The 13,961-nt window shown below is 47.4% G+C and overlaps 2 protein-coding genes across 9 annotated transcripts in view; both read right to left on the bottom strand.

Annotated features, from left to right (window-relative positions):
* Nucleotides 1–98: 98 nt before the first annotated feature.
* DHRS11 (dehydrogenase/reductase 11) lies at nucleotides 99–10,894 on the bottom strand. The gene is given in 6 exon segments (XM_049637856.1): nucleotides 99–1,198; nucleotides 1,393–1,485; nucleotides 2,106–2,235; nucleotides 2,635–2,729; nucleotides 5,747–5,956; nucleotides 8,633–10,894. Coding segments are annotated over 6 exon segments (1,107 nt in total). The 5' UTR covers nucleotides 8,990–10,894; the 3' UTR covers nucleotides 99–976.
* A 499-nt stretch (nucleotides 10,895–11,393) lies between these two features.
* Nucleotides 11,394–13,961, bottom strand: part of GGNBP2 (gametogenetin binding protein 2) — a 34,530-nt gene continuing 31,962 nt past the window's right edge. For all 8 annotated transcript variants that reach the window (XM_049637830.1, XM_049637836.1, XM_049637834.1 and 5 more), the window contains 3 exons: nucleotides 13,737–13,885; nucleotides 12,957–13,205; nucleotides 11,394–11,635 (listed from right to left, as the gene is read on the bottom strand). In XM_049637830.1, coding sequence (XP_049493787.1) covers nucleotides 11,432–11,635; nucleotides 12,957–13,205; nucleotides 13,737–13,885 — 602 coding nt within the window. In that variant the 3' untranslated portion in view covers nucleotides 11,394–11,431. The remainder of the gene's footprint in view (nucleotides 11,636–12,956; nucleotides 13,206–13,736; nucleotides 13,886–13,961) is intronic.

Here is a 13,961-nt window from a genome sequence, read left to right as displayed (position 1 = left end):
AGCACACAGACCTCCGGTGATTCAGGCAGCAACTTCCTTTTCGGCCCCATCTCACTCCTGCACTACATTCTGTGCTGTTCCCATGACATTGCCTGCTTTTTTGGCCTCCCGGCCTTGTATCCACTGTTGTCCTCTTTCCTGGCTGGCAAACTCCTACCCATTTTCAAGACTCAACCCAAACCCACATCTGCTACCTAAGGTAATCCATACTCCAGGAGTGATGCCCCAAAGCGCCCACCTTCCCACTCACCTGGAAGAAATTCTGAGGCACAACCACCCCTGATCACAGAAGAGGAGAAAGAACAGAAAGATACTCCTAAAGCCAAGGTAGGTTGTTGCAATTTTTCTTTTTTAATTATCACAGTGAAACCCAGTTGGGAGGCAGGGCCTGATATTCAGCTGCCATAGTCAGTGTGGAGTGATGACCCCACTGGGAGCAGAGAAGCCAAGCCTGGGCTGGAGAACTGGGGTGGGTGAAGAGAAGAGGCAATGGGGGCAGTAGGGCAGGGAGAGGAGGAAGCCTAGGGCCTTGGATAGCTATTCAGATAGAAGGTGAGGGCTTCTCTCTGCCCCCTCCTCCTTGAGGTACAGGGGTTGGGGTACAAGAAGATAGGGGGAAGCCCCCCTTTTGGCCACAGTTCCTTCCCCAGGTCAAAAGGAAGAGACCAAAGAGAGCACACAAAGGCCAAGGAGCCCAAGAAGCGGACCAATAATTAACCAAATTACCTGTTAACCAAAGTTAACAGGTAAAACAATTGGGGACACCTAACCTCCTCTCCCCAGCCCACTGTTCATATATGTGGTGGACATAATTTGATAAGACATAAAAACTTCCAAAAATTTGTAGCCCCTGGTGGGTTGGAGAGAGGAAGCAGAATCCAGGAGTCTGGAAATCAACACCTAAAATCCAGAGGCAGGAGTCAAGCCGTGAGGCGTGGGGACGGAAGACAGAACTCCCCACAGGAAACTAGATCACCTACTCCATGGGCCTCATCTGGATGTCTCCAATCTGCTGGAAGGCACAAGGCTTGAGGCAGACAGGATGCTCTCCCCACCCGCTAGGCCTCCCTGCTGTCCTCCTCTGGGATGGCTGGGCTCTTCCAGGAGGTGGCCAGTCAAGGCCAGACTCACCTGGACACATGGAAGGGTGCTTGAGGACATAGATGACAGCCTCAGCCACATCTTCAGGTTTGAGACACTGGAGAGTATGAGAGGGATGGTGAGGGCAGAGTGAACCTCCCACCTCTGACGTCCTCTCCAACATCTTCATCCCTACCCCAACCCTCCAGGAGGCATGACAGGCTGGCTAGAAGAGTGTGGTCTAAAGGCCAGGGTTCCCTCTGCATTCACTTAGGGAGTGAGTGGCTCACTGGCCTCAGAGTGAGGCCTCACCTTTATGCATTCATAGATGGCAGCTGCCTTCTCAGGGTCCTTGTTGTGGAGTTTGAAGGAGAATTGTGTCTTCGCCACTTCTGGAGAGATGCACTGGACCAACAGAGAGGGTCTGCTCAGGAGCTGAGCTGAGCCCTGCCTCCATCCCAGTCAGAAGCTAGGCTTAGGGGAGAGGCAGGATGGAAAACATGGGGGCCCCCCTGCTTCACAGTGATGGCTGCCCAATGTCCAGCAGCCACCTCCTCCTCCCAAAGCTGCCACTAGCAATGATCACAATGACACCTACCACCTATGGAGCCCTTCTCAGGTAAGTGTTTTACAAAATGGTGTCCCTTAAGACTTCATCACTGGGTCAGTATCACCATCTCCATTTTACAAATGAGTAAGGCTGAGGCTTGGAGGGGTTAAGTGAGTTGCCCAAGGTCATGTGACCTTCCAGGGAAGAGCCCAGAGTCTGGGTTTACAGCCACAGTTTCCCACAGCCCCTGCTCTCCCTCAGTCTCACCTACTGTGTTCCCTTCTGGTCAGCCCCCTCCCATCTCAAAGTCAGTGACCTGAAGTTCAAAGGGCTACTCAGGGTCATGCAAGCAGCAGCAGAGCCCAGGAGCTCTGTGCCCCTCACACTCCCAGCAGGGCATCCTGAACAGTATGAGTGTGGGGTGCGGAAGGCCTGTGCCTACCCTGTCCCCACCAGGGCCAGGCCTCACCCTCACTGTGGCTCAAATGTGGGTCTGGGCCTCCCGAAGCTCTTGCCTCAGTCCCTTTGTCAGTGTGGTGATGGCATACTTGGTAGCACTATAGAAATGGATCACAGAGTGGGGTGACACTTGGTGACCAGACATGCTGGGTGGAAGAAAGGAGGGGAAAGAAGAGAGTGAAGCTGCTGATGGACCAGCAGTGCCCCCTGCTGGACCAGTCAGCCCCACCACCTAGATGCTGCAGGAAAGCCGTCTCAAGGGGACCTCTTTACAGGCCATCCTGGTGGCCCACTGATGTAGCTCCAGCAATTCAAGCAGCTCCTGTAAGTCCTGCTCTTCCTAGAAGTCCAACTAGGGGCTGGCACTTGATATACACTATTCTTTCTCTCGCCATAATTGTGCCATTTGGCTGTTAACTGGGTATTAAGTCCCTATTTCACCACCAATGAAACTGATGTCCAAAGAGGTCAAATGAACGCAACAGATCACTCAGCTTGGAGGGTGAGTGATGATCTGAGCTTTAGCCCTTGTCCACCTGCCTCACCTGTTGATATTAATGATGTGCCTGTCATCCACCTTCCATTCCTTCATGGACTGGTAGGCTTCCGAAGTGCAGATGCTGAGGGCCAGCATGTTCACCTGCAGGCCGGGGAGGGCAGTGGGGTATCTCTAGCTTGGGCCCATCTGAGCAGGTAATAGAGCCACAGAGCCCGTCCAGGGGAGTGGCATTCCAAAACAGTGTCCAGGTCCTACCAGAGACCAACAATGGTTCCAGGGTACCTTGCCTTAGGTGCCTCTCCCCCTAAAGCCACCAGCCCCAGCAGTGCTAATTCCTCTCCCCAGGTAACCTCCGCCTCCAAGATTCTGTAAACAGCAGTGGGAAACTCCCAAACTCATCCATGACCCAGGAACCCTCCCTGTCTTGGATGTCTCCTCTACAAACAACAGAACCTCTGCCTTAGAGAACTATCTCCTTTTCTTCCTCAAATACCCTCTCCTCTCTTATCTGGGCCAGCTTCCCTGGCCTTGCTCTCTAAAAAGCCTAAAATCCAGGGCGCCTGGGTGGCTCAGTCAGTTAAGCGTCTGACTTCAGCTCAGGTCATGATCTAGTGGTTTGTGAGTTCGAGCCCTGCATGGGGGACTGCACTGACAGCTCAGAGCCTGGAGCCTGCTTCAGATTCTGTGTCTCCCTCTCTCTTTGCCCCTCCCCCACTCACACTCTGTCTCTCTCTCTCTCTCTCTCTCTCAAAAATAATAAAAAAATTAAAATAAAGATAAAAAGCCTAAAATCCTTCCAAAATGGCTTTAAAAATCTCTCTCCTTGGTGTGCCTGCGTGGCTCAGTAGGTTAAACATCTGACTCTTGATTTCAGCTCAGGTCATGATCTCACAGTTTGTGTGTTCAAGCTCAAACGTGGGGCTCTGTGCTGACAGTGCAGGGCCTGCTTGGGATTCTCTGTCTCCCTCTCTCTCTGCCCCTCCTCCCTCCCCTGTTTGCCTGTGTTCTCTCTCTCTCAAAATAAACATTTTAAAAAAATAAATAAATAGTGGCTCAGTCAGTTAAGGGTCTGATTCTTGGTTTTGACTCAGGTCATGGTCTCATGGTTCATGAGTTCCAGCCTCACACTGGGGTGGGTGCTGACAGCTGGGGGCCTGCTTGGGATTCTCCGTCTCTCTCTCTCTGCCCCTCCCTCACTCATGCGAGCACGCTCTCTCTCGCTCTCTCTCTCTCCCCTAATAAATAAGCTTTAAAAAAAAGAAACCTTTAAATAAATAAATTAATTAATTAATTTAAAAAAAATCTCTCTCCTCAAGTATAGACCCTAGCCTCTCTCTGCCTTACTCAGCTACTCTCTGCTCCTTTCCTATCTCCTCCCTTAAGACTATAAGTAGAGAAGGCCTGCCCTTCCTTCCTTCCATGCCTTCCTCTAGACTCTGTTCCATCTACAAGATTAGGCACAGAGACTCTTTATGGGGGTGGGGTAGCTGGTCAGAAGATGGCAGGGGACCTCCTAAGCACATGGGGGCTTTCTGCCTTCCTTGGCCTCTGCCAGAGGTGACCCAAAATCCCCACCCTTCATGGAACAAAGGCCTGAAGAAGTATCTCAGCTCCAAAGCTCCTGCCAAGCCACACTCCTGCCCCATGAGGACAAGCACAGATAAAGCTTTCAGCAGGTCCTCAAGTCTCTCCTCCTGAGAAGAGACAAGACCAGCCAGGACATTAGATGTTTCTCTTTATCAGGTGTCAGAGCCAGGCATCAGGACAGAACACCCTCGCCATGAACCTGCCTCAGCATTCATAGCAGAAGGACACGAAGACCTTTTTCTGGCCCGCTTAGCAATGTGTATTTATGAGGCAGAAAACTCAACTCTGAGGACAGATAGAATAAGAGGAACAGGTCCCTGAGACCAGGGGAGTGATTCTCCTAAGGCTGGTGGGGTGGAGGGTGGAGATGTCTCAGAAGACGATCCTAATAGAATTACATAGTGTTGAAGCTGGAAAGGGCCTTAGGGACTCAATATATGTCCCTCATTTTACAGATGTGCAAGATCTCAGATCTCCCAGAAGGCTGTCTGAGGGCAGGGGTAGTGCTTCATTTTCACTGTTCACTGTTTCAATGTTCATTGTTCATTTCTAGGCCCAAGCAACTTTTAGGTGCTAAATCGATTGTGGGAAAAAGATCCATCCCATGTACACACTGTTTTCAACTTCTCAGGATACCTTTATACCCTAATATTGCCCCATAATATAGTCTAGAAGTTGAAAACCCATGTCCTGAAGGCTGTGTTTGGTCTGTACAAAGTTTTAAAACATTTGTAATTCACTCCCAATGTGCACTGGAAGCTTTCATTCCTTCAAAAAATATCTATTGAGTGTTTATGGGCTGAGGCCATAACAGAGAATAAACCAGACAAAAATCCTTGCCCTTGTGGAGCTGAGGTTTTGGTGAATGGGAGGGGTAGGATGTCACATAAAAACCCAGGCTCTCCACTCCTCTCAAAGAAATGGTAAGATCTGGCCACACTGGACCCATAGTGCTCCACAGCAGGGATGCTGGATTTCAGCAGCCACCCTTGTACTTGGCCATGTGCTCTCCCACTTACTGTAGACTCCCCTGACTCACCTCACTCATTTAGCTATTTACCTGGCCCCAGGAGATACTGGGGTTTGTGGCCCCAGATATTGATGTGTGTTCACCCCAATTAAATGTGACAAGGCTGATAGAGAATAACCACCTGCCTGAAGCCACACCATGACTGGCAGGGCTGGGTGAGAACCTCATCTCCTGTCTCTTGTTTCCTTTTCTTGTAAGACCATGTTCTCAAGCACTCAGCACGGTGCCAGCACATGGGAACATTCAATAAATAGCAGTTCTCTTCCCTACCAGTCTTTCTTCCAGTAGAAAGAAATCAGCCTGGACTTTAAGAACTGCCCCTTTAAGGGACTCAGAGGAAAGAAGAATGGAAAAGATATGGCCATTCATCCACTCACTATGCCTCTGGTAGGGAAAGAAGCAAGGGGAGAGTCAAGGTACCCCAGTTATGAAGCCAAAGTTCCCTCCTGTTACATGTCCTATCCTGAGCAGCCCTCTGGTTCACAAAGCCCTGGCTCCCCATTCTCCTCCCAACCCCCCACTCCAGGTCTGTAGCCCTTACATTGAACATGTCCTTCCAGCTGCTGGTGTTGCCTGAGAGCAGAGTGTCAGGCCGGGCCAAGCCAGCATTGTTGATGCAGATGTCCACACCACTGTGCTGAGAGCAGACAGCCAAGAACGTGGAGAGGATGTCCTCCTCGCTGGACAGATCACATCTGTGGGGGATCAAAGTCCTGGGGTAGCCTATACTCTTAAATTTGGCAGCCAGCTCCTATGAAACCCAACAAGGGGCTAACTGGGGTGAGCGGCTCCCACACCTTCCCACCCAGAGACAGTCTTCTTCTGCTGTCACCACTCAGAGAACTCTCTCCTTTGACAGTCACCTTCCAGCCATATAGTTGTTGGGACTACTTGTCCTCTTTGATCAAAGTCCAGGGGATAAGAGCACTCCCTGAGTGAGGGGGAGTATGGGAATGGAGTTGAAATCGTCAATGGAAGACTCTCACAATAAACTTGAATCTTCATTTCTGAGAAGAGAGTAGGGAGCCAGCGGTCCAAGGCATAGCATGATCTCCATCTCTTCTGCCTCTCCTCCAACAGGAACCCCTTCTCTGCTCATAGGTAAGCTACACCTCTCACCCCACCCCCTGCTTCTTCCACCAGCACCAGGAATCACTGAGCTGATTATGCCAGGATTCTCTCCCCTCCCCTTGCCTCATCTAGCTCCTTCCAGAGGGCTTATGTCTGAACAGTCACCCTCCCTCCACAGAATGCAGCCAGTTGGCTCTCAGATTGGGCCCAACTGCCAGTCTCCCCTTGCCCTACCTATAGGAAAGGTCAGGAAGTCAGGACAGATTCTTTCTCTCTGTCCCACAGTGTACCATACTCTACCCCAAAATTTCTTGAGATATGATGAAGCAAGTTAGGTGGCAGATGACACTGGGAAGCCTTAGTGTATCGACAGGGACCTCAGCACACGGAGGAGCCCTGAGATGGAAAGACCTGAGAATACAGAGCCACTGGGAGGTGGTTGTGAGGGATGCAGACATTCAGAAGCAGAAAGAAACCAAGCTCCATGGCCTTAGAGGCCAGTGAGTGGGCATCTGAGCCTCATAAAGGTGACTGTACATGTACAGGAGGGAGAGAGTTGGGTGGTAGGGGGTGCCCTAGAGAAAGGCCAGCTTGGGCCAGTTGCCTTGGCCTGGAACCCTTCCCTCCCCGCCAAGTCAAGATGGGAATAAAGGGCTGGCTCAGGTGACCTAGGAAACTCTTTTCTGCTTTAACTTTCCAAGAGTTCAAAAGGTATGGTCCTCTGGGACTTAGAAGGCCCCCTTTACCCAATTTCACCTATTCACAACGACCTCAGGAAATAGGGCTTCTCTCTGTCGGAGGCCAGAACTCAAACTCTGTTTTAGTATCAATTAATAAAAGCAAACTAGGCACAAGGAAGCCTGGGATTCTCCCCTCCCCTGGCATGCAACTTGTCCCTTCCACCTCCAGACTCAAATCCCTGCAAGAAAGCCAGAATGAAGGGCCTGGGGACATCTTTCTCCCTGTCTCTGCCTTCTCTTTGTCCCACCTGTCCTCATCTATCTTCAGAAATGACCTGAAACCATGTCAGTCCCCTCACAGAACAGGCATTTCCCCCTCATTAAAAGAGTCATCTTGGGGCTGAGTGAACAGCCTGAGGATCCCCCTTGAAGCTCAGGGACCCCCTTTCCTGGCTGGTTTGGGGTAGTAGGAAGAGAAGGCAAGAGTGACTTTAGACTTAAGGAATCCAGTGGTCTAAGCCCTGGTCTGATCCTCTAGGCTCCAAAGCTAGGGTTGGGCCCTGAACTCCTCAGAATAGGAGAAACGGAGGAGGAGAGTAGGGCAGTGGTACAGCTGGGTGACCTTGGGACTATCTAGGTGGCTATAAAGTGTACCTTTGGTCAGCAGAAGGGGAGGGGAAAGCCCTTCTTCTGGTACACCTTCTCCCTCTGTCCCCACCCAAAGCCTCCTGGTGCAGGGATTTTGAACAATGGTGGAAGATAAAGCCCTGCAGCTAATCGCTAGCCCAAACCCTGAGAGTGATCTTGTCAGGTGCAAATCCAAAGATGACCTATGATGAAAATTTCCCATCTTCTTCCTTCCTGTTACAACATGGCCAACTTCATTTTTCTTTGAGCTCTTGTTGCTCACAACTTGGGGCTCCCAACCCTAGTTTAAGAGAAAAACCAGTAGTTCCAGTTCCGTATTGCTTTGTCCCCTCAGGGCTTACATAGTCAATGCCCTATTTCACCCACTCAGTCCCACCAAAGACAGTGCAATTGGAGAAAGGTCGATCTGTAAATATCCCATTGGTCTGTTAGGCCCATTTGGTAAGGGTTAATTAACCCTCAAATTGGGGGTTGGGGAAGGACAGGGTGAGTTTCTTCTGAAAAGCTCTATTCCCACCCCAACCCCACCCTCAGTGCTGGGTGAAAAATTATCATGATCAAAACCTCTAGCTCCTGTTCATCTGGCTGGCCAGCCACTTTGGTTGTCTTTGTGGGCTTAGTCTGGGGACTAGAGGAAACAATCTAGTAGCCAATTTAGCCACTGAGGCCAGAAAGCTTTCTTTCCTTCTCCCTGGCTGCCTAGCTAGCCCTGATCTCTGGCTTCCCTTTTCCTCAGCCGACCTGGGCAGGCAGATAGGCACGGAGAAATATGCCAAGGAGTTGGTACACTGGAGTAGAGGCTGTTAGGAGTAGGGTCTCCTTAAAAGAAGGGACTTCATGAAAGGGAAGGTAGAGGCCTGCCCTACTAGGCATCTCATCCCTCATAGTCTGATCCGGTTGCAAATGGCCTTAGGGGAGCAGCAAGTGGGGGCAGCGTCGCAGCCTAGGTCAGACCACTCCGCCTCCCGGACCATACACCAGCGGAAACAACGCCTCCCAGAAGGTCCCTCTCCCCGGCGGACGCTTACCTCGATGTTGCTCGCGGGGCGGGCACAACCCACTACCTTCAGTCCCTGCTGGACGAGGGCCCGGGCCACAGCCGCGCCGATGCCCCCCGAAGCTCCTGTCACCAGTGCCAGCCGGTCACGCCACTGCTCCATGCCTGTCCTGGCCATGGTCCCCAGCCGCCCGCCCACCTCGCTCCGCGATACGGACATTTGGATCGCGGAGCTCCTCCCGGGTCGCAAGGGCTCGGACGCATTTTGGTCACCACCGCGGCCACCGTTGCCGATCTGCGCCCCCTGGGAGCCGCGCCTGAACCTGCCTCCATTCTGCCCGGCCCCGGGCTGGGGCTCCACCCTCCGCTTCTCTGCGACCGACCACATCTAGCGGGAATCAGTCGCGGCCTTCCCACCTCTTCCGGCCCCACCCCATGCCTGACGGGAGGTGGGAAACTGTGCTTTCCTCTGTGCCGGCGGGTGCAGAGGGTTCCCGGGTGGCCTGTGGTCCTGCTTTGGTGAGCTCTTCCCTTAGGGGCAGGGAAACCGAGGTTTAGGGGGGGCTTGCTCCAGGCCCGAGGCCGTTCGTATTCTTGCCCCCTTGCTCAGTCTCCCCTCCCAGTTCCTGACCCCTATGGCAAGAAGGAGAAATTACAGGCTCTTAAGGTGACTCCAATGCCCGCCCTCTGGCTGATGCGAAGCGAAGGATTCAGCCTAGAAAAGGCTGAGTGCCTCAGCTATCATCCCTGAGTTACCCTCTCAACCCTACCTGATCCCTTGGCTTTACTAGAATGACGACAACTCAAGGTTAAAAATGGAAACACCCTCCAGTACACGTGTTAGGGGATTGTATCCCTACTGGCCTACTGTCTCCAACTGTCCTAGACCCTCCCACTCCCAGTTAAAAAATATATCACTGTGTACCAAAGATTAAAAGCAAAAGCTAACATTTACTGAATGCTGTGTAATTGGCACTTCTAAGCACTTTAAATATATTAGCATATGCACATAAACTCTTTAAGATACTACGTATTAGGCTTCATTTTGTAAGTGACTGAGACAGAAAGGGGTAAACCATGGTTTGGACTTTAAGCCATGCAGTCTTAGGTCCAGGGGATGTGCTCCTAAACTGCCTTCATTCCATTCTGCCTTTTGTCTCTTCTTGGGTTGTTGGTTTTGCTCTCTGACCACTCAGGATGTTCCATCAAAACTCTGAAAACTGCCTTACATCTGCATCCTTAATATAGCTATCTTCCAAAGAAAAACACATCTCTGCATAACTACTGGAATCCCTCCACTGCAAGCAATGGCATAAGCAGTATGTGAGGCTGGTTTATTCATTCACCAAGTACTCATGTGTTTGGCCCAAGGATAAAGATTAAAACAAAATAAAACCAGTCCTTGCTTTTAGGGCTCTCAGGAGAAAACTTGACGGCAACAAGTGGTTAAGAAAGGTTTGAGCTCAGAGCCAAGGGCTCTGGGGGGCCCTTAGTCATTTTTTATGGATTCCAGGATGAAAGTAAACAAAGGCCAGAGAGGAGTCATGACTCATTTTTACCTCTGCCCCATCCCTATGCAACACTTAGATTTGAAAAGACAACTGAAGAGGTATATCAAAGAAATGCCACCAACTATAAAAATTAAATCTAAGCTTTTGCTGTTGCCCACCTGAAATCTGATTAAGTGGTACACAGCCCATAAAATTCACTGCATCCCCACTGCACAGAGGTATTGACTGTCCCACTACTTGCCTGCTGCCCACCAATATTATCAACATTGAGACACAAAGCTCTGAGCACATGTGTTTATCGAACTATTGACTCAACCTTTTAAATGGCAGCCAAGTGCTATTCCTGGGGGAATCTCTTCTCTCCTTCAGTACTCACAGTTCATGAAAGCAGTAAACTGTAATGCCACAGTGACTTTATTGTTGGAAACCAGATAAGGAGCATGCACTTATGGACCGCAACGTGGTTAGCTCTAGGCGCAGTCTTTTGGTCCCAGGTCTACATGCTAAAGTAATTACTTTTCAGACAACCCTTGGTTGAAATTCTGCCAAGTTCTGTTTTCATTCTTCCAGTTCAGTATGAATCTCTGAATTTAAGGCACTTTATGTTAAGTGATACCAGGGAATTTTAAATAATAGCAATTAATCTCATGAGAAAGATGCTAGCCAGTATTTAAGGGTATTGCAGCAAATTTATTCTTTCAAAACAAAAGATTGAAAACTGCTTTTCTCAGCTCTAGTCAAGGGAAGAGTTTTGTCCTCAACAATTTGTATCTCTATCCTCATTTGCTCTTCATCCTAACATCAACACTGGTCAAATACCAAGTTCAGAAGTGGCAAATATTAAAATCCTGCCACACATTAAGTAGAAACATGTACACCAATTTTTACTATGCATATTAATAAATATTCTTTATTTTAAATTTTGCACATTGCGCTTTAACATTACATCCAAACATTTTGCAAGTGGATGTCTACTTTGTAAAACCATATATTCAGCTCATTGTCATTTCTGTACAGAAGTATAAGTACAACATTACTTTTTGCCACTAAGTTGCTTTAGTAAGTCTCACAGGAAGAGAAACATTTAATGAAAAGAGATGGCTTAAATCATATGGCAGGCCTGCGCAGCACGCAACTAAAGACACAAGCCTGAAGAAAGAACTAATGAGGTTACCTCCACCGTCTCCCAAAACAAGAAAGAATCACATTGATTTAAAATTTTGCCATAAGTCACTAAATTAAGAGGTTTTTTTTTTTGAAAGAGAAGGCGCAGTAGTCATCTTGAGTGTTTCATTGAAAGACAGAGCTATTTTATTTATTTAATTTGCTCCAGCCGTTGTCAACCAGCCACTACAGATGGGCCTCTTGTGATCATTTAAGCGGCAGTATTTATTAAATTTCTCCTTCAGATGCTGTCGGTATTGTTCTCTATTGCTGTAGAAAGACTGGTTATTAGCCATAAATGACTGTATTTCATCTTGTGAGATAAAGATTTCCTCATCTGAAGTACATTCAGACTCATCCTGCAAATTAAAGCAGTAGTTAAGATTATGACTTAAATTAAGAATGCAAAATGCTATGCTGATGGAGGACAGCTAAAAATTCAGGCAAACTAGCCTTTTAATTTCAATTCAGTCACATGAAGTCTTTCATCGAACTGTTTACAGAACAAGCATAATGTCACTCCATCTTAGAAAGTACAAAGTAAGAATAAAATCCAACTTAACTCAGTTTGAAACTCTGGATCTATAATTTGTCTTAGAAGACCTATGAGCCTAAAAGACTCCCAACCTTTGCCTTAGAAAATGACTAATTAGATAACTAGACTTTAAATAAAAACTTGAGGGGCACCTGGGTGGCTCAGTCTTAAGGCTAAGCATCCGATTTCAGCTCAGGTGATGATCTTGCGGTTTGTGAGTTTGAGCCCCATGTTGGGCTCTATGCTGACAGCTCAGAGCCTGGAGCCTGCTTCGGATTCTGTGTTTCCCTCTCTCCCTGACCCTCCCTCTGCTCGCACTCTCTCAAAAAAATAAACTTTAAAAAAATAATAGAAACTTAAAATTAAAAAAATAACAATGTTTCTGATTACAGCAAAACAAACGACTAACTAGAGATGGTTACAACTAGTTACCAAATTTTAAATAACCAGACTGATGTGATTAACTGGATGGTCCTGTGTTGAAACTTTTATCTCTACAAATTAAGTAAAATAAAACCTTTTTAAAATTTAAGAAACTTAACCACCACATAAAAAACAAAAACAAAAAAAAACTATTCTAAAGGATTTGTTTCCACTGGGAGCCTAACTATTAAAGAGAATATACCACCCTTCTCTTTCCTTCCCCCTCCTCTAAGCCCCACACAAACTATGTACTGGGTTGCTTGGAATCAGGCATAATTCGTGTAAAGTACCAAGACTTACAGTCAATCTTAAAAGATTTTGCAAGTTTAGTTATGCTTTTATCCTACATGAACCTAAAGAAAGTAAAAAGTGGGCTCTAGTTCAGATTCTACATTTTTTCCTGGTATGGAAGGCTGGACACCATAAGCTGCCACTCAGAAAGGCAGTTTGCTTACAATAACCCTCTTCAAGGAGGCAGACTCCTGGACACAATGCTAACTCTATCCCTTTTTCCCAACTATTCTCTTCTCTTCTACAAAGGAGGACAAGGAAATGTGCTGTACAGCAGCTGCATAAACCACGTGTGGAAGAGCAGAAATGAAAAGACCAAAAATAATGAAAGACTGACCTTAATTTCTTAAAAGCTTCCTCAACTCCTAGCTTTAAATTCTCAAATATTGTCCCCTCCCACATCTACCAATCAATAAGATATCCTTACTTACAAGGAGTTCAACTAAGCTCTTGGCACCTTTTCCACAATCAGGACCAAATGATGGCTCTACAGGTTCTGCAAACTGTGGTACATTTTTCCTATGCTCAAACCAAGGCAGTGGCTGCCCACCCTTTTCAGGACTGCAACAGCTTTCAGGATGTGCATCTTTGGTCTTGTCGCGGTGAAACACTGTGTGCACGGTATTTCCTGAGGTCTCTCGATTACCTGGATCTGTAATACAGCTTCCAAGCTTTTGGATCTGAAACCAAGCAAAGGATTACCCAGGTAAAAAGGCAGGGAATAAGAGCAATTATTCCTTAGAGAAAGAAAAAAAGGCCCTGATAGTGTGTTAAGTTTTTAGAAGGAATACTGAACAACAGCAGCAATTGGCACTTAGTAGGCACTTACTACATACCAGATGCTATGTTAACCCATCGATATAATCTCTTTCATCTTCACAGAACTTAATCTGATAAGGACTATTAATTTCCTTCCAGATGGGAAAACTATAAGATCAAGCAAACTGCTCAAGATTACACAGCTAATCCATTTAAAAGTATTATGAAAAGAATGAACTGGATTTATGACTCACATAGATTACTGGACAAGTGACCGCATCAGACAGACACACACACACACAAATCACAAGATGAGCAGCCAACAGAACTGCATTCTAAAGGTACTCATTCTAAAATAATAAATACCAGAAACTAAGCTGCAGACTTGCCACTCCAAAGAAAATAGGTTGTTCTCCCCTCAACTGCAAAGGTTTAAGAACTCTGATACTTACATGTTCATCACATTTCAACATCTTACTTTTCTTTTTCTTCTTTTTATTTTTTCCTTTGGTGTTGTTCTCTTCAGAATTTGCCCAACATTCAACACAACTATCACCATCATCTTCTTTGTCTTCACAGTGATGAACACAGGAGTCGTCACCTGAAGAAATCAATAATCTCTTACTTATGTGCTTTAATCAGCCATGTAGTAGAAATAATTGGGAAGCTTAATCTGA

This window comes from Panthera uncia, chromosome E1, assembly GCF_023721935.1.
Source record: "Panthera uncia isolate 11264 chromosome E1, Puncia_PCG_1.0, whole genome shotgun sequence".
NCBI lineage: Eukaryota > Metazoa > Chordata > Mammalia > Carnivora > Felidae > Panthera > Panthera uncia.
This window is presented reverse-complemented; position numbering and strand designations above follow the sequence as displayed.